Here is a 26,596-nt window from a genome sequence, read left to right on the forward strand (position 1 = left end):
TTATTTCTCCAGATGCCCCTATGCATTTTCGTTATTCCCCACGAAAAAATGCCCTTCAATTTATGAATAGAGAGACTACTTTTGAGAAGAAATGTGCGAGTCGGGACTACTATCATATAGAACTGCAAGTCAAAATAGCAAAACATGAGAGAGGGTGGTGGGCAGACAAGCGGCGCGGTGGGCTCTAAACATAGAGAGAGTCCATCGAGAACTAGTTAGAATATCATAGAGACCTTTATGGCCCTCGCTAGTGAAAGGGACTATTATGAGCCTCCAAAATCTCTTTTCTGCTATGTTGGATACCCAGATTGATTGGTTCTATACATATGACTCGTTGAGCTGAATTGAACTGAGCTCAAACCGGATAAGAAAACTTTCTCAACCGAGCCGAACCACCAACCCGGTTCGATAATTATGATTAAACAAACGGCTTGATTTAGGTTTGAGCTATAAGCCGTTTCCTGCTTAGTCTGGTTTGTGGGGAAGGAGGGGTATGTGTGCCGGAAATATGCAAAACTGAAGAGGCTGAGTGTAGCAAGCAAGCAAAGTAGGAGTGGATTGATTGATTGATTGACTTTGGAGTTACTCTATCTCGCCCCTTTGCCTAAATATGGTCATCACCAAAAGCAAAAAGCAAAAAAGCAAAAAAGCAAAAAGCGAAAAGCAAAAACCAAAAAAAAACTCAGTCTGTTTTATGCTTCATCTGCACGCTCTCAAGAGAGAGAGAGAGAGAGAGAGATCACCATATCCACTCCCGCACGCTGATTTTGCATATTTATTATCTACCCTTCTCTCTCTCTCTCTCTCTCTCTGCCAATGGCTTCGTAACCCTAACCCTAACCCTAACCCTAACCCTAACCCTATTCCTAAGCACTGGCATACCTGCAGTGTCCCAATCGCCTCATTGGATCGAAACACCCCTCACTCCTCACCCTTACTTACCAGATTGCCATAACTCCTGTCTCTACCCACCCAATTGGCTCATCGTTGCAAAACCCTAAAGCCCATTTCTCTAATGCTAAACCGCACACAAATCCCATATCTCGATTTTTAGTCCGCCACCATCTCATCTTTCTAATTTAATCTGCTACCGCCACAATCCCCAAATCCTAACCATTTTGACTCTAGACATTACCATTCACTCTCTCGAATCGGCAGTTACAGGCGGAAATCCTAACCTAATTACCCTAAACCCTAGTAATCCTTAAATTTATTAACTCTAATTAAGCTAATTCCAATAACTCTAATTACCCTAAATCAAATAGCCCCAAGCCTAATTACTCGTAACCCTAACTAACGAAGCTAGGCCCTGATATCTCTAAACCCTAATCTAACCTATCCTGGTTCAATGGCAGGCAGGCACAACATAATGGATCTTCCGCCGGGCTTCCGCTTCCACCCAACGGACGAGGAGCTAGTAGCGTTCTATCTCCACAGGAAAGCCACAGGTCTGGACATCCCGGCCGACATAATTGCAGAAATCGATCTGTACAAGCACGATCCATGGGAGCTTCCGCGTTTCTCGTCTTGCATCAAGAACGCTTCTGTTGCTACAAACCCTAACCCTAACCATAACCCTGACCATGACCATAACCATGACCATGACCATGACCATGACCATAACCCTAACCCTAACCATGACCATGACCCTAACCCTAACCATGACAATAACCATAACTCTGACCATGACCATAACCATAACCATAACCATAACCATAACCATGACCATGACCATGACCATGACCATGACCTTCATCATCATCATAACAACAACAGCAGTAACAACAATGGGCAACAACAATGCTTCTTCTTCAATTTCTCAGACAAGAAGTATCCGAGAGGATCAAGGACGAACAGGGCCACAGTGTCAGGGTATTGGAAGGCGACAGGGAGGGACAGGAGGGTGTTGGCACGAGAGGACATGGTGGGGATGAAGAAGACATTGGTCTTTTACAAGGGCAGGGCCCCAAGTGGAGAAAGGACGGATTGGGTCATGCATGAATACCACCTCTTGGTACGAGACTCTCGCGGTTTTGCCCCTCCCGACCAATCGTCTCGCGACACGTCATCATCGTCGTGCCCCGCACCCCCTCTCGGAGTTGGCCTCGAGAACCCCGGACAACATTACCCTGGGTCCTCGACCACTGGACACCACCACCCTGGGTCCCCTAGGAAGTGTCACGTGGACACCCGACACATGGAACAACATGTCAATAGTACCGAATTACATGTCAACTCTTGCTCCTACCCACACTCTGGTCAGGAACCCTCGTCCTCGCGCCCTGCCTCTCCTGCCAAGGTTGCAACCCCCCACTCAAATTCGTCCCCTAGGTCGTCCTTCTGCATCAGACACCCCATGGTCATCTGCCGCATCATTCACAAGAAGAAGAAGAACAAGAGGAAGAATAATATAATATGTCCTCGAGCTAACAGTATCCCCCCCACCATTACGCGCGCGACCCTTCCTCAACTCGTCTCCCCTAGCTCCCCTGATCAACCTCACCTCTCCCCCCTTAGAGATGACAATGACAACAATGATGGAAGTGACATTGATCATGATGAGTAATAGATGGAGATGCTAACAATGGCAAAAGAAAAAAAACTTAGATGTAAATAATAAAGCTTAGTTACCTGGATATGGCGAGAATGATCCCGATGACAAAGAAAGTGATATAAGTCTTGACAATGTGTTTGGCTTGAAAAATATACTTGGCAATCCTCTTTTTTGAGCTAATTTTCAACCTAGAAACTTACCCCTTGCATGCGCCCCTCCTCTCATCAACCTCCATCTCTCCTAGGATTCCCATCACTGTGACGATGAGACCAAGTTGCAGTGAGTAGTGTTACACACAATCTCCTATCATTTGTCATGCGTTCCACATATCCATCATTTAGTGTTTGATAAAGCATGTATGTTATTTCCTCCTCAAACTATATGTTGTTTTGATACTTGATTTCAAGTTCTTTTCTCTTATCATGGCAAAAACTCAATTTGGGGAGCTATGAGTTTCTTCAAACGTGAGCTATGTATGATCTACTATCATGTATGTCCAAACATTAGAAATTCGAAACCCACTCCTCATTTGAGGAAAATACATATATAAAAACAAACTTAAACAAAGTTCTCTTTCGAAACTCTGAAATTGGTTGTATTATTGAGGTTTTCGTTTTGAAATTTAAAATTGTTTGTCTTATTTGGATTTTCCTCCTAAAATTTGAAATTGATTGTCTTTGATATCAAGATTCGTTAGGAAACCCTACTAATTGGTAAGGGCGATGACATTGCAATAGCCAACGTAATCCCAAATCTATATGGTAGTTCAACTAGAATGGCCAAATCAAGGAAAAATAGGAAGTGTAAGTAATATGACCAATGGTTATATGGTATTTTCCCAAGTCGAGAGAGAAAAGTGATAATTTTAAACAATGACCAATAGTTATCTAGTATTTTTATGAAGACATGAGAGAATTGTGAAAATTCAAACAAAAGCAGGTATTATGTTTAAGTAACATGTACCTGTGAAAGAATTGCATTCGATTTGCATAGTACTTCAACAAAATTCTACAATTCAAGAATAAGCAATGGTAAAAACATGATGTGGTGTTACATGTAGCTTCAAGTGTCAAGCTTCAATAGGTTTTGTATTATATTTTGATTATAAAAATTCTTCAAGATTATAGCTCGAGAAATTATGCATGCTAAGATTTTGCTCCAACAAAAATGGCTTTACATCATTTTAAATGAAATGCTACACACCAAAAAAAACCATATTTGGATTGTTTTTCAAGGATATCAATAATGTTGGTATACACATTCGTAAACCACCCATGGAAAAACATAGCATAACTTTTAGCAAGGGATGTATCTAACCACCAACATCCTTCCCAAGTGCATGTAATAGCTCACTAGTTTAGCTATCACATTAGACTGTTCCTTCACTTGCAAGGGTTGCACAAAAGTCATATTTTGCTCCAATTGAGCCAACCTCAAGTATAACTTTATTTTAAGCATATCAACACTGATTGACATTTCCACTATGTTTTGTACAAATGAAATCAAGAATTTAGTTGAAAGGGTCTCTAGCTTCCAAGGATTGAAACCTATGGACCTTGAAAGTAATGTGTTTGATTATTAGCGTTCACTTGTCTTCACATATTTACTATGACCATACTATAAAGGGCCTATATGATAAAACATCATTCAATCACATAAAAAAACAAAAACCTATACACATAACATACTTTAGAGCAAATAGGTGTTCATGCAAACCATCATATGTAAATCATTCATCATTAAACAAGAGAGACTAAGTTATCAATGAAGACTTAAGGAGCAAATCAATGCTCCTATAAAAAGGAGACAGATTGATCAGTATTATTATCATATTAAGACATGTTAACTATAACCTATGGGATCAAAAGTGAAACATTTTCATATAGCATGTGTCAAATGGAGTAGTAACTCTGAAAAAGAGAAAGAGACAGAGACCGAGAGAGATGGCAAGAGAGACAGAGAGATGTCCACAAAACAAAAGTATGAATTGTGCATGCAATGAAACATTTCCACAGTATTTGTGGAGTTGAGTAATGATTGTAGAGAAATGAAGATAATAGAGAGATGGTGAACCAGAGGCATATAAAGAAAGTTAATGGGAAGATTAATTATTACATGCACACAATCACATGCCATGCTAGAGGTATGATGAATCAATACGTGCAAGCAATGATACACCTTCATATAGCATGTGGTGTTGAGTAATGACTAGATTTTAGAGAGAAAAAGAGGAGATGCATACAAAAGCAGACCAGAGGTTTAATGAATTCATGTGGCATCAATGTAAAAAGTGTCATTGCCAAATAATCCACAAATTTTATGTCAGAGGCTTTCTTTTATTTTCTTTTGGAGGCGGAGCTTAACCACATAACTGGCATCAACTATGATTATTCGCCTTCCATACTCATCTCTTTAAAGGTTTCTCAATTCTCAAGTGAAGCAAAATAAATCTTTTCCATTGCTCCACTTCCTCAGTCTTTAACCCTACAGCCTGCATTCACTTTTGGCCTCAAGATCTCGAATTGGAGAACACAAAGAAAAAACAAAATCTGCCCCAATTTGCCCATCAAAATATGCAAAAACGAAAAGTTACTGCAGCGATATATAAATTTCTCACACGCTCTCTCATCTACGAGATTTCTTCTTTGTTTTGCTTGAAGATTTGCCACCGCCAGTGGTTGCTTTGATTGTTGGTTCCGCACTTGAAGGTTGTCCAGATTTTCCAGCCAAAGGAGGAGCCTTCAAAGACGATGCCGGAGTGGCATTCACTGATGTCACTGGCGATGGGGCGTTTTTGGAGACTGATACTGACCCTTGAGCACCGCGCAACTGTGCCCTCTTATCTTTTCTTTTTGGCCGAAAGCTCGATCTCTCCCTCAAAGGAAGCCATCTCTCAGGATCTGGAGGAGGGCCGGGATTGGCCGGGTCATATCCCTTGGGATATCTTGGCTTCCTCTTACGCCTCCTCTTGTTTTTCTTTGGTCGCCCTTCTTCTCCTCCATCTTCGATTGCCCAATGGTGCCGTTTCACACCTAAACCACTACCACCACTACCAATTACCCCTTTCTCTTCCAAAGAAGAAACATCTATAGCCTCTACCCCGGCCAATGCTGGCAATTGCCGCTCATACTCCTCTGCTTTTACTATATCTGTATGCACCAGACTGCATATAAGCCCTGTTAAGGCCTCCCCTCGTACTCCCTTAGATGAGCTTTTTGCTAGCTTTTGAAATAGAAGAGACGCCCCTTCCATGTTCTTGTGCTTCAGTTTCAATGCCGCTGCTTCTTTAGCGAATAGCTCCAGTGTAGTTTCGGTTTTTTCACCCATGTGATTTTCCCACCATTGCACTGCAGCATCGAGTGAAGCTTCAGCTCCATTTAAATCCCCACCTCTTTCCTTTAGAGCTACCAAAGTTGCCACCATAGCAGGCTTATGTTGAAGATTTGATATTTTCTCCAATGACTGAGCTGCCACTATATGATGACCTGCTTGAGCTGCTATTTGAGCACGAGCAAGGAGCAACATTGTTTCATCATTAGGATGCTTTTCTAAGTATTGCCCAAGCATTTCTTCGGCTCGAGTTAGCTTTCCTTCTCTCACAAGTAAAGACGCGCTCAATATAGCTGGAATACAACTATCCGGAAACTTTGCAAAAAGGCTCGGAAGAAGTTCCCTGACCTGGAGAAAATAGAAACTTTAGAGGGAAGTTGCAGTGAAAGAAAAAAAAATTGTGTTGGAATGTTGTTTGGATTCCTTCTGTTTTTCATGCTTGTGACCCGCAATGCTGTTGTGATACATGCCCATCTTTGTACTAATGAGGTTTTATCTTGAATTTATGTTACTATAATGCGGTTAGAATTCTAAAAAGAGCCATAACTCTCAAATTATATCTAAAAATCCAACATACGATGTCTGAAATTCTATGCAAACACCTGGTCTAATTTGTTCCCAAGCAGCAGCAATAGGAACCGATTAAAAGCTATTGCTTCCTTTTGTCGGGTAGAAAGCCTATGTTCCAAACCCTCTGCAAACCGCAGCCCTTCCTCAGATGTCTTCTTGTCAAACAAGCTATCTAGTTTCCTTAAAGAATCCGAAAGCTCTTTATTCCGCTTCAGCACAACAAGGTTGTTGCAAGCAACAGCCATTGCAGGAGCATCTGCCAGTTTTTGTTTCAAAAGATGATTATAAGCATCAAGAGCCTCTGTTGTTTGATCTTGAGCCTGAACAAATTTTCATGTCCCTTTTAGGAAGTGTCCAGAAAATGCAAATCACTGGACAATAAAGTCAAAACTACATAAAACTTCACCTGCTGAACAAAAGCGAGTTGTACAGAAATTGGAGCCAATTCATTCTCCACCTCATCGTTTGTGAAATCTTCTTCAATGAGCATTTCCTGTCCAATTCTGTGAAGTCACAAAAGCACTGACAAAACTGAGAAGTATAGTTAACATTCATTGATCATATATGAAGAATATATAGTGCACATCAATCCCACGGCAGGACAGTCACAGTTTTGATCAGGGTCACTATATCTATAACTGACATGCACCCTTCTTCAATTCAAACAGTGTATTCCCCTTGAAATGATACATTCCACTGTCTAGATCATGTGCAAAAAAATGCTTATATATTCCAAAAAACTATAAAATATCCAAGTTTTAATCACTTCCCTGAATTCTTAGATATATAATAGCTCAAATATCGCATGTAATTGCTCTTTAAGGAACTGACCAGGGGCATCTCAGAGTTTGTCCCCTATCTTTGTTTAACTAAAGAAATATCTGTAATACTGAAACACTCCTACAAATACTCATAAACGACAGTAGGCTGTGCATTAAAAACTGTAAAGTCTACAGGTGCACACTTTACGGCTGATTAAATTCTGTGAAGTATCATAAAAAACAGAAAATACCTTCGAGCAAGTAATAGAAGTTCTTCTGCCTTGGCATAGTTATTGCCTTCAATTGATGCACATGCAGCATTATAAGCCAACTCAAATCCGCTACGAGGAGTGACTTTCAATGTTTGCATGAGCGCCGGAACCTCATTTGACCTTCCCCCAGATATGTAGGAGGCGATCAGATTGGTCTTCAATTCGCTTGAATCAAGATTAGCTTTTTGAGACAACTTATTATAGCTGTCTATGCATGCATTAAAGTCACCTAATCTATAGAATATCTGAGCTTCAAGCTGAAGAATTTCATCATTTCTTTCTAATCCTTCCAAAGCCAGAATAGCTTCTTGTAGAGCATTCTTTTTGTACAAGCAATACGACTGAAGCCATAAACAAAGTTGTTAGCTTCTGAATATAAACCCTTGTGCCTTAGTGACTGGTATCAAACCAAGCAAGGGCTCCAATCTGCATTTTCTGCATTATCTTAGGTCCGAAGTCCTACCCTATATGACTAGTATTTAATATAGCATCAAGAAGCTTTCACAAAGAGTTTTCTATATTTAAATACCTAAACTCTAACCCTGATATATATATATATATATATAACATGGCTATTAGTGTCTAATTAAGAAAGCTTCTAAACTGCATATTCTAGTTTTGGATATACCCCAAACACCTACGTCCCTGATTATTATTATTATCTAATAAATCAGATATTCAGGCTCCATTTTCTAGAATTATTTTATTCCTAAACTGTAAATTACAACCTTTCAACCATGAATCTAATCCCAAAGCAATAGAAATTTTGATCTCTCTTTCTTAACCTAATCCATATAACTTTTTAAACTTCAAGAACTAATTAATCAGAAATTAAGTCTAATTAAACTTGGGGCTGTTTTGCTACTGCTACACAACGACAGGGTCGTGCGCTAATTTTTAAAACCCATCGCTCATCCTGGTTAATATGCAACAGGTTAATCGATGTACCTTTTGGAACCTCAAGGAGAATGAATTTGATTCATGAGCCGAATTAATTGCCAAGATTGCATCATCAATTTTGTCATCTTGTATCAAAGATACAATCTTGCATTGTAAAGCATCGACATCACCCGGTGAATCAGCAAGAACTTCAAAATACAAACCAAAGAAAATCTAAATTTAAATACAAAACGAAACAGAAAATGGGGGGGGGGGGGGGGGGGGGAAGAGGACGAAGGTGAAGAAGACACACGTAAGCAAGAATAAGGGCAACTGAAGGGCAAGAACAAATCGAAAAAAGAAAGAAAGGAGCACAGATAGCAAATGAAGGAGAGACAACAGAAAGGCATTAGAAAGCATACTCTGATCAGCAACTTTGACGATCTGTTTGTATTCACTGGCTTGAACGTGGCGATCTAGAGAGAGGAAGAGGTCTTCGAGGGAAGGTTTGGGGGGGGAATCGACGGCAGGGGAGGCATGAGATCTGTTACCTTTCTGCTTGTTGGGCGCCATAGCTACACAAAGTTCTCATGAAAAAATAAAAATAAAACAAAAGCTCTGTCGCCTCTCTCTGTTTTTGCTTATGTTTTCTTCTTCTTCTTCTTCTTCTTCTTCTTCAGTTTAACCAATGACCAAAAAACAGAGAAGAGTGATGAACCCTATCTATCATCATATGCATGCATGCATGCATGCATGTATGTATGTATGTATGTATGTGTGTACGTAGGACATGTCTATTAGCTACCAAATCATAAATAGGCCTAGAGAGGGAATCACGGACACGCACAGTGCAGGTCGCTCAGCTGAGGGCGCGTGCGATCTGCACCGTCCGATTAGGATAATAATAATAAACGCGCGATATAAAAAGCTATCAGAGGTTGCCCAATTCTGACACCTCGGTTGCCCAACCTATTATCAGGTCTCCCAACCTACCTAACGTAATGTGGTCACCCAACCTATTTTAATAAGGTCGCCCAACTGATGTGTGGTCACCCAACCAACGTCTAGTCACCCAACCCATTAAGTGTTGTGGTCGCCTACCAAGCAACTCAGGTCGCCCAACCGAGCATCTCCCCAGCCAAGTTTGGTCACCCAATCGTCCAACCAACATTTGGTCGCCCAATTGCGGGTGGTCTCCCAACTTATGTGTGGTCGCCCAACCCATTATTTGGTGCGGTCACCCGACCAAGCAACTCAGGTCGCCCAACATCGTGTCTCCCCAACCAAGTTTGGTCGCCCAACCTAATGTATAAAACCTTGAAACCTGTCATCTTCTCGCATTTTCCAAATGAAATCCTCAAGGTTTTTTGTCGAGAAAGGTTTTCAACCAGCCAGTATGTTCATACACCACATTTGCCATCGCCACCCATTTACTTCCTAGGTATGTATTTTACTTGTTGCTACTTTTTCTGCAATGTTTTTGGGTGTAAATCATATTTTTCATGCCAAGGGTTTAGAAAATGTTTAGGGTTTTGCTTGATTATTGATTATTGTTCATTGATCATTGATTATTGATTATTTCGGGTTTTACTTGATATATGATTAATTTTTCTGCTGTAAATCATAGTTTTCATGTCAAGGGTTTAGAATGCTTGATTAAAGATAATATTGGTTGTGCTTCAATATTGATTTCAGACAATGTTTGCTTGATTTCTATATGTTTTCTTTTGTTCGAATTAGGGTTTAGCTTTTGCTTGATTTTAGAGTTGGTTGCCAGGTCCAAGTTCAAAGAGTGCTTGGATTCTGATAATGGTCACATATATCCAATTCAAGGAAGGTATGTCACAAACCAATTTTGATTACTAGTGGTAATGATCTATGATGCATGTATGCTAACCGATGATTTGTTAAAGGGTTTTCGTTAGAAGACATTGGAGAAGTTTTGCATCTAACATGGCAGAGGGTGAAGAGAAGTTGGACCAGGCACTGGTGGTTTCTCGTCCTCGGATTTACCCCATATAGGACATTGCATCATTCAAGGAAGATGCTTCTCCAAATGGTATGTGGATTTGGTCTCATTGTATTATCTCAATTTTCTTGTAACAAATGATATGGCATATCTAACGCATACTCAAACCACATATTGTGAGTTCCCAAACTCGTTGTATAGGGTTGGAAAAGATGCACACGAGAACAAGGCAAGTGCATGTATCATGGTTGAGGATGTCTTGCACCTAAATGATGACATTCCAACTCTAGAAGACATTGTCGGACACCTATGAGAAAAAGGTCACCGCCACAAAGATATATCTGACCCAGTGCCTTTACAACATTCAAACAAAAGAATTTGATTCGGACTAGACACATATAAATGAGTACGAAAGAATAAGTTTCCAAATTTCGGCCCAGGGGATGATGATTGAAGATGAGTTGAAAGCTCTTGTATTGATGAGCAATCTACCCCCTTATTGGGAAACTTTTGTCACTATTGTGTGCAACACGTTAGGAGTAGCCATGCAATACTTTGAAGCCAAAAGCTCAATTCTAACTGAAGATGTTCAGAGAAAATCATTTGTACACGATTCAGCTAAAGATGCTTGTGTAGTACAGAGTTCAGTTAACCGATCAAACAACCGGGGAAGAAGTTCTTCCTGGTGACCGATTAATGCTCGAAGCTTGAGCAAGTCCAAGGATGGCTTGTTACCTGTATGAGATGTACGGGGATGGATAAGGGTGAAAGTCTATAGTTTTGTTGTTGTATATGTGTAAATGTGCACAAGAGTGAGTGTGAGTGTAACTGAGAGTATATGCGTATTTGTATGAACACATGCACATGTGTGTGCATGTGGATAGAGATGAAAGAGTGTGAGCGAATGGTGTGTGTGGATGGATAGAGGGGTATGCACCCCTATGTATCACGTTGATATGTAACCCTCATTGTACTATTTAAACCCACATGGGGCATCTATAAAGAACAAGAAGTCTTCCACTATAATCTCTCTCTTTGACGTCTCTCTCTCTTTGTCCCTCACGATCAATCCCCTTGGGAGGGGGGTGGAGCCTAGACCCATAAACATGGCCGAATCTGCCATTATTGCAAGAAACCTGGACATATTAAGGCCGACTATTGCGTTCTCAAAGCCAAAAACAATAAGGCTCAAAGATCGGAGCATAAGGACGACCAGTAGGAGGAGGTCAATTTTGTCGACTTGTCAGCCGAAGTACTAACAGACGACCCAATATATATTGTTTATCGAGAATTCAGTCGAATAAGAAGTTGTGCTTACAACTGAAGAGTCTACACCTTGGCTTGTCTATTCGGGGGCGTCATATCATGTAACTCCTCATCCGATCTCAGTTCCGACAATATTCAGCCCGACATTCCAACTCAATTCGAGTAAGCAAATCGCAACAATGTGCCATCATCGACATCGGCATGGTAGAGCTCAACCTTCCTGGTGGCTCTACCCTTGTACTACACAATGTTTGATACATACCTGAGCTCATAAGGCCATTGATTTCAATTAGACAATTGGACAAAGATGGCATTCGTGTTGACTTCTCATCAGGAGGGTGGACACTCCACAAGGGGAACCTCCTGCTTGCTCGAGGACCGAAGGCACATTCATTGTACTCGATGTATGTTACTTTTAGAGAGGGTGGCTTATTTTTGGTAGAAATTCTCGTGTCGTCATTATGGCATGGCTGGCTCAGTCACCTCAGCAAAGCCAGCATCACACAACTATCTAGAGCCGACTACATCCCAAACTCTCCTTTTTCGACCACCAATTCTGTGAGCATTGCTAGTACTGCAAGCAAGTCGCCACATCACACCCCACAATCGCACTGAGAGAATCAAGTCTACTCGATTTGGTCCATTCGGACGTCTGTGGTCCGATGCCACATCAGTTTCTCTGTGGCGCCTCCTACTTCATCACAGTCATTAACGACTCAACATGGAAGGTGTGGATGTATCCGACCCGAACCAAGGATCAAGTGTTCACGATCTTTCTATAATGGGTCGCAATGGTGGAAAATTCATATCACCAGAAATTGGAAATGCTTGCGGTCAAATAATCGCATAAAGTATAAATTTGACAAGTTTGTCGAATTTTGCCAACAGCGCGGCATTAGACAAGAATATATGGCACCCCATAGTCATGAGCAGAATGGAATCGTAGATTGGATGAATTAGACAATTTAGGAAAGAATTGTTTCCATGATGTCGCGGCGATACCGTTGGCAGGATTACTAAAATTAGTGTTGAGGTTCACAGAAATAATAATTATTATTAGGAAGGAAGAACCACAGGTTGTGGCCTTGAGTACTTTGGTGTTCCCCCGATGATCTAGGGAGTTTGAGATTAGTTTGTACACTCTCTGAGATAGTGATATTCGGTGCCCAGAAGACCGGGTGGTTTTTCCCGTTTAGGGTTTTCCATGTAAAATTGTTGTCTCTTATTGTATTTTGTTTTCTGTTCTTTGTCGACTGAATCTTATTCTTGTGTGGCCAGTGACAATCTAAGTGGCCGACCGATTCCAACTCCTAATCATAACACTATACAACAACCCACCAATCAGTCAAGAAGGAATTGTCATGCTTATTTCAAGCTCCAATAATTGATGAAAGAACCCATAGGTTGGTTTCCCATAGTCACACATCACAATATATTGGGGGTTTCTAGTTCGGGGTTTAGCAATTTGCAAAGTAACTTTTTGGGAATTCGTTCGTTTTGGTGTGGGTTACTAGACATGCTAGTTTGATGTATGTATCCCATTCGATATCTTTGAACTCGAGAGTCTGGTAAACTTAGAGTCCACAATGATTATTCACGATGACGAGTTATCAACAAATCATTGTGTCTAAACAAGCCCAAGCTTATCAACAAATCTCTATGTTATTGAGAAGACCATCTAGCAAGAAGCATATCCGAGAGATGTTTCTCATTTACATTCTTGTCTTTCGGAATGAGTGTTTAGTAGGATCAAAACCACGGGCAAAAACAAATATTACCCGAAAACCTATCCACAGGGGGGCATGTTGTCCACCGCACTTTACTTTATGCGAAAACTCCATAATTTGGTTTTGCATTATTCCCAAGCCACTCGTCCGGAGCAGGTAGGCCACACCATTTGCTCAAGGTTGGTGCTAAGATCGGACAGATAAAGAGCTCTATGGCTCTAGTTGAAAGAGGTTTCGGATTTTAGTTGCATCTAGCGCATAATTTAGAGAGAACCCCCCCCTTTCATTTCCCATCTTCACAAAGCCATGATCACCGACTGTATACGATGAGAAGCCTTCTTCAACACACATGCCAGGAGTAATATCATAGAGTGACACGTTCGGACCGAAAACACGCATGCCAAGTGGCACCATTATCCATGTGCCACGTGTTAAAGTCTACGTGACACGTGTCCACCCATGAGCTTGACAAGTGTATGGCGAATGAATACCCAAGGTGGGAGAAATGATCGTGTCTTTTTCCTCTCTAAGAGAGAGAGAGTGAGAGACAGAGAAAGAAAGAGATGGCATATTCGAACCGAAAAACACGTGTGCCAAGTGGCACCATTAATCATGTGCCACGTGTCCAAGTCTGCCTGACACGTGTCCACCCATGGGCTTGACAAGTGTATGGTGAGTGAATAGCCAGGGCGGGAGAAATATCGTATGTCTTTTTCCTCTGTCAGAGAGAGAGAGAGAGAGAGTGAGAGACAGAGAAAGAAAGAGATGGCTATGGCAGAGCTCTCTTTATCGTCTCTGCAGCTTTTCTCTCCTCTCCAAAGCTTTTGCCCATGTCTCCATCATCTAAAGTCTAACCTTCGTGTTCGATCCCTTCCTCGTTCGTTCATCACAGCAGCGGTCTCCATTGAACAAGTAAGTCTCGTTCTCTTTCTTTCTTTCTTTCTTTCTCTCTCTTTTGGTTGGTCTGGGGTTTTGAATGCAAAAGAAAAACATATGATTCACATCGATCGTGGAGAAATAAAGGTGAAAAAACAATATCTATTTATATGTTTTGTGGGAGTTGTCCGTTTCTTCATTTACCTGAAATGTTTTTGTTTTTACTAATTCCCAAACCTTGCCGACAATTATGTTGTACTATGCATGAACCGAGTTTCTGTTGTGAACTAGTCTCTGGTGAAGTAAATCATCTTCTGTCGCTGGTGAAAAATGCGGACTGGGTGTACTGCATGTCTCTCTCATATTGATCTGCCATCATTTACCTGCATATGCACTACGATAGGGAGAGAGTCAGATCCTGAGCTTCAGTGCTATTTCAGTTATGGTGCTCTCTGGTTGTTTAAATTTCTTTTTTCTCAGTTTCAGTCTGAAAATGTGATTTCCATGATAACTCATTCTGGCAATAATGTGAAAATCGCGGAATCATTAGGGGTTTTTTTAACCAGTACATGGTTGTCGATTCGTTTTGTTTTTCAATAGTAGCCATGTGATCTGATGTGTTGCACTTTTATAATTTGTTTGTATTGTGTTAATGAAGGATGAAACCACAAATGTATCTGTGAAGTCTAGTGTGGAGCTGTTGGCATGTCCCATCTGTTTCAAGCCATTGATACGAAAAGGGCCTTCAGGAAATACTCTGTTAGTACATTTTCTAATCTTGAATAATTGATCCTTTCCAGCTTTTAATATTTTTTATAAAACATATGTGACGTATGGGTGCTATGCAGAATAGGGACAAAATTTTAATCAGGGAGATTTATATGCATACCTCTCTTTAGAAGGGACAGTTATAGGAAGTCCATGAAGTTTAGGAGGTCATATCTGAACAGTTTTAGAGACATTGGCGGTAGTGATGCTTAGACATGTAAAGAATACTTCCTATGCATGTCTGATTTTGCAATCCAGTTAATCCATAATATTTCAGTAGTGGTCACTTCAGTAAGAACTCATAACTTTGAAGTTATATTTTTGCAGAATCCAAAAATGATATCTCATTGTATGTGTATGACTACTTTTCAGTCTGTTACATGTTGTAAATGATGACAAGGACTTGATTAAATCTATTTGTCTGCAAATGGGATTGGCAGAACTGCAATTTCAAGGTCTGGTTTCAAGTGCCCCAGTTGTAGCAAGGCTTTCTCCAGCAGGGATGTGTACCTTGATCTAACTATCTCAGCTGGAATAAAAGAATATGAAGAAAATTTGCCAGTAGGTACAGAATTATTCAGGCACGGCTCCAACTTCACTTTGATATATTCTATTTTTCATAATATGGCATGCAATGAAGATTATGAAAGTTTTTGTTATTATGTCTTTGTGATGCAATTTTAACAAAAGAAGCCATTTTATTTGACAATATGTGTGTCTCCTGACATCAGTAACAGAAATGCTGTACCCTATTGGTAAGCTATATTGTTTTAACCTATAGAAAGGAGTTCACATCCAAACAATTTTGCTAGATGACAGTGGGGAATGTAGGAATTGGACATACACCTTTCTGGTCTCTCTGTATCTTTGTCAGTCTCTTTGTCTCTCTCATACCCTTTTGCACAAATGGGTAGAGAGAACAGGACATTCATGAATCTAGGCTTGATGAACCTTTACCCATAAAATCAGATACGTGTCTCGCTTCTAATTCTTGTTCACTAGATCTCATGAATCTAGGCTTGATGAAGACGGGGTAGGATGTATCTAGGAAGCTTGTATCTGTAAGTTTTACTAGGATTTGTGATGTCAGATTTCCCTCAATTGTTCTGGAACTCTCAATCTCCCAATCAACATTCTCAACGCATCTGATATACGTGTAATATCTAACCCATATGATCAGGATTTTATAAAGGCATCCTTTGTAAACAAAAGGAATATGTAAATCTAAACTTAAATTGTGACAACTCAAAGTGATACTGTGTTCTTTAGACAATGGGATCATGTCTAATCATCCATAGAATGGCACTGTCTGAGGTATATGAAAAACTATTACAGCAAAGGTTTACTTCCAGTCACTTTGCCAAGCAGTCATGATAATTAATATATCCTTTCTAGGAATCCATTTACAAGCCTTTCAGAAAAAAAGAATAGTCTCATGCGTGCTTAAGAAAAATTCATTTTTTGTTTTCTTGGCTCCTATATTTGGAAACTAATGCATAAAAGGCATTTAGATTGTCACATAGTTCTACTACTGCATGTTGATGTTACGAAATTGATTCCTTACTTTTTGGAATCTCCAGAAGCCCTTTCGTATCCTTTGTTTATGAAAGAGGTTGGAGACAGAACTTTGCAAGAAGTGGATTTCCAGGTGCTGACGAGGAGGTATACCTTTTATTGTTTTTGAAAGCATTTTACTTTCTTTGATAACATAATTGGACATCTCAACCAATCATTTTGGTTGGTCATTGATTGCAAAATATGTCTTGAGTAAGCACTTTAATTTCCTAGGGCGTTTGGCCCAGTTGCTTGATATGAACTCTAATTAAGTTGAAATGATATATGCACTGAATTGCATGAGTTATAAACATGTTTACATACGTGGCACATAATTTCTTTGTCAATCTACTGCAAATTCTTGCAAGATTTATTATGAAAAGAATACCCTTTTGTGCAGACAAAGCTAGCTCAAAATTTCCTCCAGCCAGCAGCTGGTGGAGTGCTACTGGATGTCAGTTGTGGAAGTGGGCTTTTCTCTCGCAGATTTGCCAAGTCAGATTTGTTCTCTACAGTAGTGGCATCTGACTATTCTGAAAATATGTTGCGCCAATGCTATCAATTCATAAAACAAGACAAAGATCTTGACAAAGCGTATGTCTCCTGCTATAACTCTATATTGATCCCTTGTGCTTATGGGTAGTATTCAAACTATATTAAAAGGAAGTTTATAATGGTTTTATAAAACTTACACTGTGAATAATAATTTATGATTAATGATAAATAGAAGGCATTGTGTCTTGGTAATGTAAGTGGCAGAAGTATGTAACCAAAAATGCCAATCTAGATAGATACTACACAGTTTTCTATATCATGTTATATGAAATCAGCAGATAGAATGTCTTCAGGCCGGTTAAAAACTAAGGGAACCACCAATTTAGCCATAATTTCACCACCAGAGAAATAATAAACAAAGAAACAAAAATAACACCTTTTAGTGACATGTGAAACACACTTTAGGTGAATTGAAAAAGAGAAATGGTTATAGCCAGGAGCATGATGCTGTGGTTGAGTTGACTCATTTGGATTATGAGAGAAAATTTGAAATAACATCTAGTTTATTTCTTGAAATTTTATGTTCTTCCAATGTGGCTGATGTAGTTGAGTTGAATCATTTGGATTGCGAGAGAAAATTTGAAATAATATCTAGTTAGTTTCTTGAAATTTTATGTTCTTCCAATTTGTCTGATTTTGGGATAACAAAGAACCCTTTTTTGGGAGGACCCTGGTTATTGATGGATTGAAAAAGAGAAATGGTTATGGCCAGGAGCATGATGCCGTGGCTGATGTGGTTGAGTTGAATCATTTGGATTGTGAGAGAGCTGTTGAGCACTTGAAGGGCCAGATTTGCAGGATGAAGAAAGTACTTGAGTGACACCTTGCAAGTGGCTATTATTGTCTACTCCAAGGTGGTTGTGAATAATTCAGACATGATCTTTGATGTTTGTAGTAATCATGATGGTAGAGAATGTTTTGAGTAAGAAAGAAAGATTACTGCGTGAATTAAATGATAACACAGGGAGCTTGGTGATATATAAGCAAGATGACCCAGGTAAGATGAGATTTTGTTTGTATGCAGAAAGATGTGATGGATTGTGCATTGCAAGTTGCATGTAAGTCACACAACTCTGTGATCAACACCTCAAAGGTACATGGTGGCACAATTGGGTGTGAGTCATAGTGGTTCGGGTATGTTGAACCCTGTTGACTTACAAAGATTCTTTGATGGCAACACAATTGGACAAGTCATGATTGTGAGGAGAGCGTGAAGTTTGATAATACGCTTGGTGATTGGCATGATGTGCAAATGTTGCATGCTGCATATGATATAGAGTAGCAGCAAAAGATACAGTCAGAAGGGAGGATTTGTGTCAGCTAGATTTAAGAACCCTGAAAACATAAAGAGATACAGGCATTTCTGGGGAACCAATCTAGGCCAAATACTTCCAGGATTCTAATGTTTCATGGAGACATGGAATAGCAAAATATGACAGCGATTCAATCTGGCCCAAGTACTTCCTTGATCTTAGCGTCTCATGGAGGCGCTGAATACCCATACAGTTCATCAAGAGGGAATGGTCTTACATACTGAAAATTCATTGCAGCCTTCTTTGCCATTTCACGGTCATAATCCATTTGCGCACGTAAATAGGTTTCACATACATGGTGGGTTGGCAAGTAGACTTTGTGACATACGCTAGATTCTGCCATATCCGCAATCTGGTCTTCCAGCTTACACATCATCCATGCCATAGTTTTCCATGAGGGAAAGTATGTGCTACTACTATGATATAATTGAAGTGTAATGTCATTTGAAGCAATGGTTGGGATTCCAAGTAAGTCTTGATACTATGCCCAGAGGAAAGAACCACAAGATTTGTTGAGCCACATGTCCACGTCATAGATGACATTCCTTCTTTCATCATAGTTAGTCAAAGAAAACCATATCTGGGAGGTTTGGCTGGAATGGCGCAAGTTAGGAGTATGTGTTGAATTGAAAATGGTAATGCTATTACTGAAAACTGACTTCACTGGCAGGAACCTAGCATTAGTCAGAGCCGATGTGGCTAGACTTCCTTTTGCAACAGGAACAGTTGATGCTGTTCATGCAGGTGCTGCTCTTCATTGTTGGCCTTCACCTCTATCTGGGGTAAGCTTTGATTGAGAATTAACTTTATCTAATGTACTACACTGGCAAAAAATAATCATTACTGTATGTCTTAGTTCTTTGATTTATTCTGGTCTATGTAATTTCTGTTTGAAATACGGAGTAGGCTTGTGAAATGGAGCCTACTTTGTTAAACTTCTCTGTATCTGATTCATAAAGGAGGGGATGCTTATTTTGCAAGTCGTTACCCTCCCCTATTAGGGGAAATTCTCAAATTTAATTCAGGGTTAGCCAGTGATTAAGAAAGAACACTAGCATAAAGATAGTCTGTTATTTCTCGATAAGCATGAAAGAGAATAACCAAAGGAAAGTGAGAAGAGGAACTCCACAAGGGCTTCTCGAAGTATATTTAAGAGGAATCTATTACAGATATTTACATCTTTCTCTCTGTGTCTCTGTGTCTCTTACACACACACCATCAATGAGGGATGGAGGCCATACAATTTATACAATAGTCTTAGTTTGTAGCCAACCTAGGGTTCACATATTTCCCCATTTATCCAGCTTCATCCCAAGGCAGTGGGTGTTACTAAAACCATTTGGGCATTAGATTACTTCGTTAACATAAGCAGCGGTATGTGCAATGATAAATGTCATGTTTTATACCGCCCTTCTGGTAATTTGAGAAACTTCATTTCAACTGTTTTTCTCTCTTTTTAATTTCAATTGTTTCTCTCCTTTAGAAACTAAAATTTATTTTACAGGTAGCAGAAATCAGTAGAATCCTAAGACCTGGTGGGGTTTTTGTGGCAACCACATTTTTGTCTCCAATCACAGATTTGCAAATCGATGCACTCAAACCTTTTCAACAGGTTTGGTCTCATAGCCCATTTGGCCTCTTCAAGACGTTAATATATATTTCTTTCTTTCTTTCTCTTATCTGGGTATTTTTTACCTCTTAAGTCGTTCATATGCCCCTTCTTTCTCTTATGAGTATTTTTTACCTCTTAAGACATTCATATACCTCTTTTTTAGGATTTGTTATATCAAATGAAGAGCTTTGAAATACCCTTGAGTTTTTCTCTTTATTCCCCTAACCGGGAATGGTCAGGAAATAAAGACACAAAAGTACAATGAAATGGAATCACTGCAAGAACTCTATATATGAAAATAGAAAATAGAAATGGAAGTGTCGAAATAGAAAAGGAATGGATGAGATGTATGTGAATCACAGGGGAACAAACCGACTTCATCTCCAATAGGTGTGCCCAAAAGTGTGGTTAGTGGAGAAAAAGCCCTTCCAATCAGTGAGCGGATATCATTCTATCCATAAAAAGAAAGACATTGTGTTACCTAGAAAAATAAAGACTGCTTCATAATGTTGATAAGGCATAGCCATTCTTTACAGACCCCTCTTGCTATTTGTCCACTAAAATCTAATCTGTTGCTATCCCATCTGAATTGTTTCATGTGTTCAGCTTTATGTATTTTACAATTATTTAAAACCAATATATATTAATACTACATAGATGCTTGTATCTGTAGTATTCCCCCCAATCTTTTTGAGTGACTGAAGCATTTTCTAGTGATTGATATTGAAAGTTACTACATCCACATGAAAGTGGTGTCTCCAGCTTTGTTTCGAATGGTTGATGTGTATAGCTAGCTCTCCACCCAAGGTTTTTGAATTATCTCTCCCAGAATTCCACATTTGGACTGAATATGCTCTTCTTCGCAACCAGATCCTAGGGTCAATAGGTCTTAGAATCTGTTGTATATATTATATATCATATCTTTCTCTTGTTCATCCATATCTCCCAACTTCATTGTGACAATGTGAAGCTTTAATGTGTCAAGTAACAGTGTTAGTATCAGTTTGGTATCTTCAGTCACTTCTGCTTCCTCCATGGCTTTTCAAGTAATATGACCACAAAGAGTGAAGCTGTATAGTCCAGCTTTGTGGTGGTGAAAATTCAAGTAATTGAAAAAGATGCATAATAAAAATGATTCACTTATGTTATATCCAGGCTTACCGGAGGGCAACATCCTCATCTTCGCTCAGATATTGGTTGGAGTCAGAATTAGAAGAGATTTGCACAGTATGTGGCCTTATTGACTACAAGAAGATACGGCGGAATAACTTCATAATGCTATGTGCATCCAAACCATTGAACTAGAAGAAGAATATATCAGCAAAGGAATCACTATTTGTGTGGTCATATTGTTGTATAGAATGTAAATGTAAATTTATGTTTTTCTTAAATAACATCTCTTATTTGACCATGATGGAAATGTATGTAAAGTATTTTTAAAATGTGAAGTATATCTTTTGTTTGACAATCATGAGAACACAGCAACAGAAAATTATGCCTCTAAAGACAAACAGGCTTTCATTTAAAGAACAAAGATCTTCTGGGAAAGTAAAATCTCCATGTTTCACGGACTAAATAATTGTTAAAAAATGTAACTAAGTTTTTATGAATATTCATTCTTTTTCCTTATGTCAATCATCATTTCTTTAGGTTCTTGTAAGTTCCACATATTCAACTAAGTTATGCTAGTATTCTCAAGTCCAAACAAAGTTTCGTCGTCAATATCGTTTACATGGCTATAACTTCTGAAGAAATCTTATTATTTTTCAAAGCAGATTATTCTTCTGATACGAAAAATGTAATTTTTCTTTTTAGGAGAACAAAAAGCAATGTTTATTTTATTTTTATCTAAAATTATTACTTATGTAACATTTCAAAGACCGATCATATTACAAAATTTCACTTCTAGCATTGCCATAAAGGAATGAGCTGAGAAATGCTTTTAGAAGCAACCCACAAAAGAGTACTATTATTATGTTCACAAGATGACCACATGACCATGTTTGCATCATAACCTAAATGACCTCTGCTAATAGCTTTGCCTGTCTCTACAGAATACAAGGAAATAGCATTAGATCCTTGTCCAGGACTAGCAACCACACTACCCTGATCTACAAATGTGGGTCTATAAATGTGAGAACATTTTTGCAACTTAGGATCGATATGACCATGTAACTTGTGGAGGAATTCCTTAGGGTTTCGGATGTCGTAAAGAGAGATATATGGATCTTTGCTTGCTGATAAAAGAAGGTATTCTCGCGAAGGGCACCATTCAACCACATTCACTCCAGTTGCATTGTTTGTGTCTATGGAGAGAACAAAAGGCTCCGAGAGGCGTATGTCCAATACGCATATCAACCCATCAGCTCCACAATCAGCTATAATGTTTTCATTCCTATGGACATATCAGCAAGGAAGTAGATTGAGCAAAATAAATAAATAAAACGATCGGGTATTGTCCAAAAATAATTTTTTCTTTGATAAGGAAACAATATATACTCATCAACCTTAAACCCATAATATTACTATTTGTGAACCATACTTGAATCTTGACATCTCTCCATGTTTCTGAGGTTAGAACCCTTAAAGACTTATATATATAGACATCGTCTACTAGTAAAATATCAATAAGACATACAGAAATCCAACAACTAAATGTTTCTTAGGTGACATATACGGTTTACAGTCACATGGAGATTTTCTTATTATTAGTACCAGAATATAGTTCTATGCATGAATTTTGCGCATATGTTTCTGAGGTTACAATAAATATACCTTTTCATAAAAGATTATTCTATTAGTAGTAGTACTCAAACTTAGTTCTAAACATTAATGTTTCCGAGGTTGAGACCCAAAAAAATCTATATAGAAGATAATCTTATTGGCAATAGTATCAAAATATAGTTCTAAGCATAAAATGTGTCTGACATCGGATCAATAAAAAAAAATTGCAGTGAGCTTTTTACTAGTAGTATTGCCAAAACATATATACTATGCATAAAAGTTTCCAAGGATGATAGAGAACTTAATAATAGTTGTAGCAAAATCTGCTTCGATGCATAAATGGCTCAAACATAGATTAAAACAAAAGTTAGTTTAATGAGAGTTGAGTGAGCTTACCTAAAGTTTACACATCGGATTGGTCCAGAATGATGGCCACAGATAGATCTCTCCAGTACAATCCCTTGGTTAGCAATATTACTGTACCCAATCGTTGAGTCTTTAGAAGCAGTGGCTATATGACCAGCTACCTCGTCCATCGAGAATATTCCATTCGAATGAATATTCGGCGCTTCAGTAACCTTGAGGGGGGGTGTACCTCGGGTGCTAGAATGTGCTAGTTTTTGTTGCTTGTTCACATCCCATAGCACTAGTCTCCCATCATTGGCACTGGATAATACAAGCATAGAATTCTCCTGTCATAGCTCGTGGCATAAGAAAATATTTCCTACACATGTATAATAAGCGAAATGATCACTTAACATAGATAATATGAGAGGTTAGAGTTCAAGCAACACACCCTAGCATGCGAAGTGATGAACTTGACACCTGAAATCCATCCATTCCCACCCTTCCATGACATCAAAGATCCCGAGTCATCGGATGCATCCACTACCCTGGTCTCTGAACAATTTGAATCTTGGGTAATCATGTTAGTTCCAAATATGGCGATTTGACCTTGATGTCCACCCGCAGAAAGTAAAGCTCGATGACCACCGTGGAGTGGAAAGCATATATCCATTGTATAGATCCTGGTTAAACGCATGTCTTGAAGAAACCTACCTGATGATTTGAACCCTAGAATGTTCCTGGATTCTGACTTTGACAAGGTAGAATCAATCTCGGAATCGAATTTGGTAGTATCCACTGCTTTGCTGCAAGTGTACTTGAGAACAGATGAATCGTCATAAAACATAATCGCATCTTCTCCTGTATACTCATCAATTTGGGATACTTTACACTGTCTCTTAGTAGGTGTAGCATCAATACCAACATTGGCATTGAGCTCTGCAGAATCATCATGATGCAATCTTCTACTTCGACGAAGAGGCAGCGATGATGGGCAGACAATTGCAGACATTGTTGCCTTACGCTTGGGCAGAGATTTAGATTTTAAGTTGGGGCAATCTTTCACATCGTTTGTAAGGATGCCTAAGGAAGAGATGCCGAGCTTTTCGAGTAAAATGCGATTCCGGCGGACATTCTCCTCCCTCACTTTCTCATACTCAGTAGTGGCAGCAATTGCTGTAGTATTAGCAGTCGAATTAGGATTAGTGTTAGGATTAGCATTGGCATTAGAATGGGAAGGTTCGTGCTCCTCTTCTTCGGAAGCCAGAATTAAGCCTTTCTTACCTCGTCTAATCTTGGAGGAAGAGTTATGTTCTCTTTCCAGATAGCATTGATTCTCATTTTTAAGCTTGAAAAATGAGTTGCCTTCCCTCTCAACATCGCATCGATTCTCACTTTTGAGCTTCAAAACAGATGTATTCTTTCCCAGCCCTAGATGGGATTCATTCTCTACAATTTCATTACTTTTCATCTCGCTGTGCATCATATTCTTATCTATGCATACATAATCCTCGCCATTTACGGGTTTAACGACATCTAAGCTTACCTCTGTTGCATCAAAAGGATCCTGTTTATTAATATCTTGACAAGAAGAACCTCCTGTTTTCTTCTGTGAAGAAATCTCTTCTTGCTCTCTCGACGAAGGGAACTCCTCTGATTCTTTAATCTGAGAAGAAAACCCTGTTGTTTTTCCATCTTCTGGATTTAGGATTTCTAGAGGAAGAGGAGTGTGCGATTTCCGCGATGGTTTTGAGAAGAAAGAAACGATGGAAATCTGTTTGAAGCTCATCGACACTGGTTCTTTTTCCTTTGCTCTTATTCTTGCTCAGCACCGTTCATTTGCAGTTCTCTCAGCTCACTTCTTCTTCGTCATCTTCTCAGTCGCCATCGCCGGACAGGGAGGGAGAACAGAGATCATCTCCGAAGGCTCTGAGGATATGGCGGGAAACACGATTTGCAGGTTTCACACTTGTCCGGACAGAGCAGAAATGTTTCATTATTTCCCAAAAATGCCCCCTCCCCTATTTCTTATTATTTCCCCAAATACCCCCCTCCCTTATTGTTCATTATTTCCCGAGATGCCCCTCTACTTTCATTATCTTAGTCGAACATAAACCCATGTCAAGTAGCACACTATATAATTGTGAAGAAATCGAGAACCGATGGCCTACCGATTCCTTGAATAGTGCATATATAGTTTATCCCATCGGGGCCATTCGGCTAACCAAGAGCATATGGAGATATAGAGAAGAACAAATAGCCCAAACACACACACACACACACACACACACACATATTGATGCATCTTTTCAATTAGCATCTAACAATATTATCTGAAAAAATAGTTTAATCTGAGTAGTATGTGTTTTGTATAAAAGTTATTGTAGTAAAATAGAACTAAGATGTACATAAAGGCGAGACAATCGTTGATGTTATCCCCCCTTGATTCTTGTTGTGGTTTTTTCTTGTGCCAATTGACCACTGCGCAACAAAATAGAAAATTTCCATACCAATGGCTCTTTTTAGTCGCGGACATGATTCACATTACCACAATGATAAGAAAGAAAAGCACTTTATGATTACCAATACATACTCTCGGTGTGGTTACTTTTTTATTCTACCATAGACATGTTTTTTAGTCCACCATGCTACCGACTTCAAATTTAACTAACTCATGTATGTGAGCCCAAATCTCATTAACCATAGACGTCAATGCAAGTAGGATTAAACTAAAGACACCAATACCAAAGGTAGTCGAATACCACTTGATATGATGGAGCAAAAACCCACTTAGAGTGAACATTAATCACCTTGATGGTGATCTCTCTTTGTTTTGTTTTCGTGAAAAGGGGGTGCAGCTTTTACAAAAAAAACATATTGTTGTCCTTACTAAAATAGTGATGATCATGTGGTAATGTGTTGATACCCATCCTCTAAGGTGTTGAGAGACTACTAGACATAAAGACAACTTCTTGAATATTGGCAAAACTGTCAATTCAATTTTCCACATACGTACATGTTATGGTATTCCATGGAGACCGCCAAATAAGAATCTATTTGCCACATCCCAATTGTACCATGCACATGGCTTTATGTGATGGGGAGGGTAAATCTCGTGCTCCCTGTAGTCAAAACATGTAAAAGGCTAGGCTTCTAATATGTATGGTAGTGGAGAGACCCACTAAGACCTTGACAAAAGTATTTTAATTCACGATGACCGATGCATGTTTCAGAAACACATATTTTAGACAAAAACTCATGATCAAAATTGGGAAGCATCAGGTGAAAACACTTGGTGCATGTGTGTTGCTCACTTGCTTGATTATATATAGCAAACACGAAATAGCTTTTGAAGAGGAGCTCTTTTCAGTGAGGTGAGGTGGGTGCTCTAACTTGGCCGAAAATAGGAATTGGCAATGGGTCGGTTTTGGCATTTTCCAAACCAAGCCGATTAAGCCTGAACCATATTGGTAGTTTTCAAACTTGAAACAAACCGGCTCCTAAATCGGTTTAGGATCCGA

General features: G+C 39.2%; 4 protein-coding genes across 4 annotated transcripts; 2 read left to right on the plus strand and 2 right to left on the minus strand.

The window, feature by feature from the left end:
• Positions 1-1,184: 1,184 nt before the first annotated feature.
• LOC147852059 (uncharacterized) lies at positions 1,185-2,566 on the plus strand. Its single transcript, XM_087334406.1, has one exon. It carries the CDS (start codon positions 1,349-1,351, stop codon positions 2,564-2,566), a length of 1,218 nt encoding a protein of 405 aa, XP_087190532.1. The 5' UTR covers positions 1,185-1,348.
• A 2,248-nt stretch (positions 2,567-4,814) lies between these two features.
• LOC147852060 (SRP72 RNA-binding domain-containing protein) lies at positions 4,815-9,007 on the minus strand. Its single transcript, XM_087334048.1, has 6 exons — positions 8,789-9,007; positions 8,436-8,575; positions 7,467-7,828; positions 6,861-6,957; positions 6,487-6,774; positions 4,815-6,232 (listed from the first exon to the last, which is right to left on the minus strand). The coding sequence occupies exons 1-6, from the start codon at positions 8,937-8,939 to the stop codon at positions 5,180-5,182; spliced, it is 2,091 nt and encodes a 696-aa protein (XP_087190174.1). The 5' UTR covers positions 8,940-9,007; the 3' UTR covers positions 4,815-5,179.
• A 5,055-nt stretch (positions 9,008-14,062) lies between these two features.
• Positions 14,063-21,417, plus strand: LOC147852061 (S-adenosyl-L-methionine-dependent methyltransferases superfamily protein). Its single transcript, XM_087334052.1, has 8 exons — positions 14,063-14,240; positions 14,863-14,963; positions 15,413-15,553; positions 16,553-16,634; positions 16,927-17,120; positions 19,065-19,176; positions 19,899-20,006; positions 21,162-21,417. The coding sequence occupies exons 1-8, from the start codon at positions 14,094-14,096 to the stop codon at positions 21,309-21,311; spliced, it is 1,035 nt and encodes a 344-aa protein (XP_087190178.1). The 5' UTR covers positions 14,063-14,093; the 3' UTR covers positions 21,312-21,417.
• A 464-nt stretch (positions 21,418-21,881) lies between these two features.
• On the minus strand, positions 21,882-24,947 carry LOC147852062 (uncharacterized). Its single transcript, XM_087334502.1, has 3 exons — positions 23,527-24,947; positions 23,127-23,422; positions 21,882-22,401 (listed from the first exon to the last, which is right to left on the minus strand). Exons 1-3 carry the CDS (start codon positions 24,862-24,864, stop codon positions 21,912-21,914), a joined length of 2,124 nt encoding a protein of 707 aa, XP_087190628.1. The 5' UTR covers positions 24,865-24,947; the 3' UTR covers positions 21,882-21,911.
• Between the last annotated feature and the right edge of the window lie 1,649 nt (positions 24,948-26,596).

This window comes from Azolla caroliniana, unplaced genomic scaffold, assembly GCF_043228905.1.
Source record: "Azolla caroliniana isolate FFs.n. ecotype wild unplaced genomic scaffold, voAzoCaro1.0.p SCAF_18, whole genome shotgun sequence".
In the NCBI taxonomy this organism is placed as follows: Eukaryota; Viridiplantae; Streptophyta; class Polypodiopsida; order Salviniales; family Salviniaceae; genus Azolla; species Azolla caroliniana.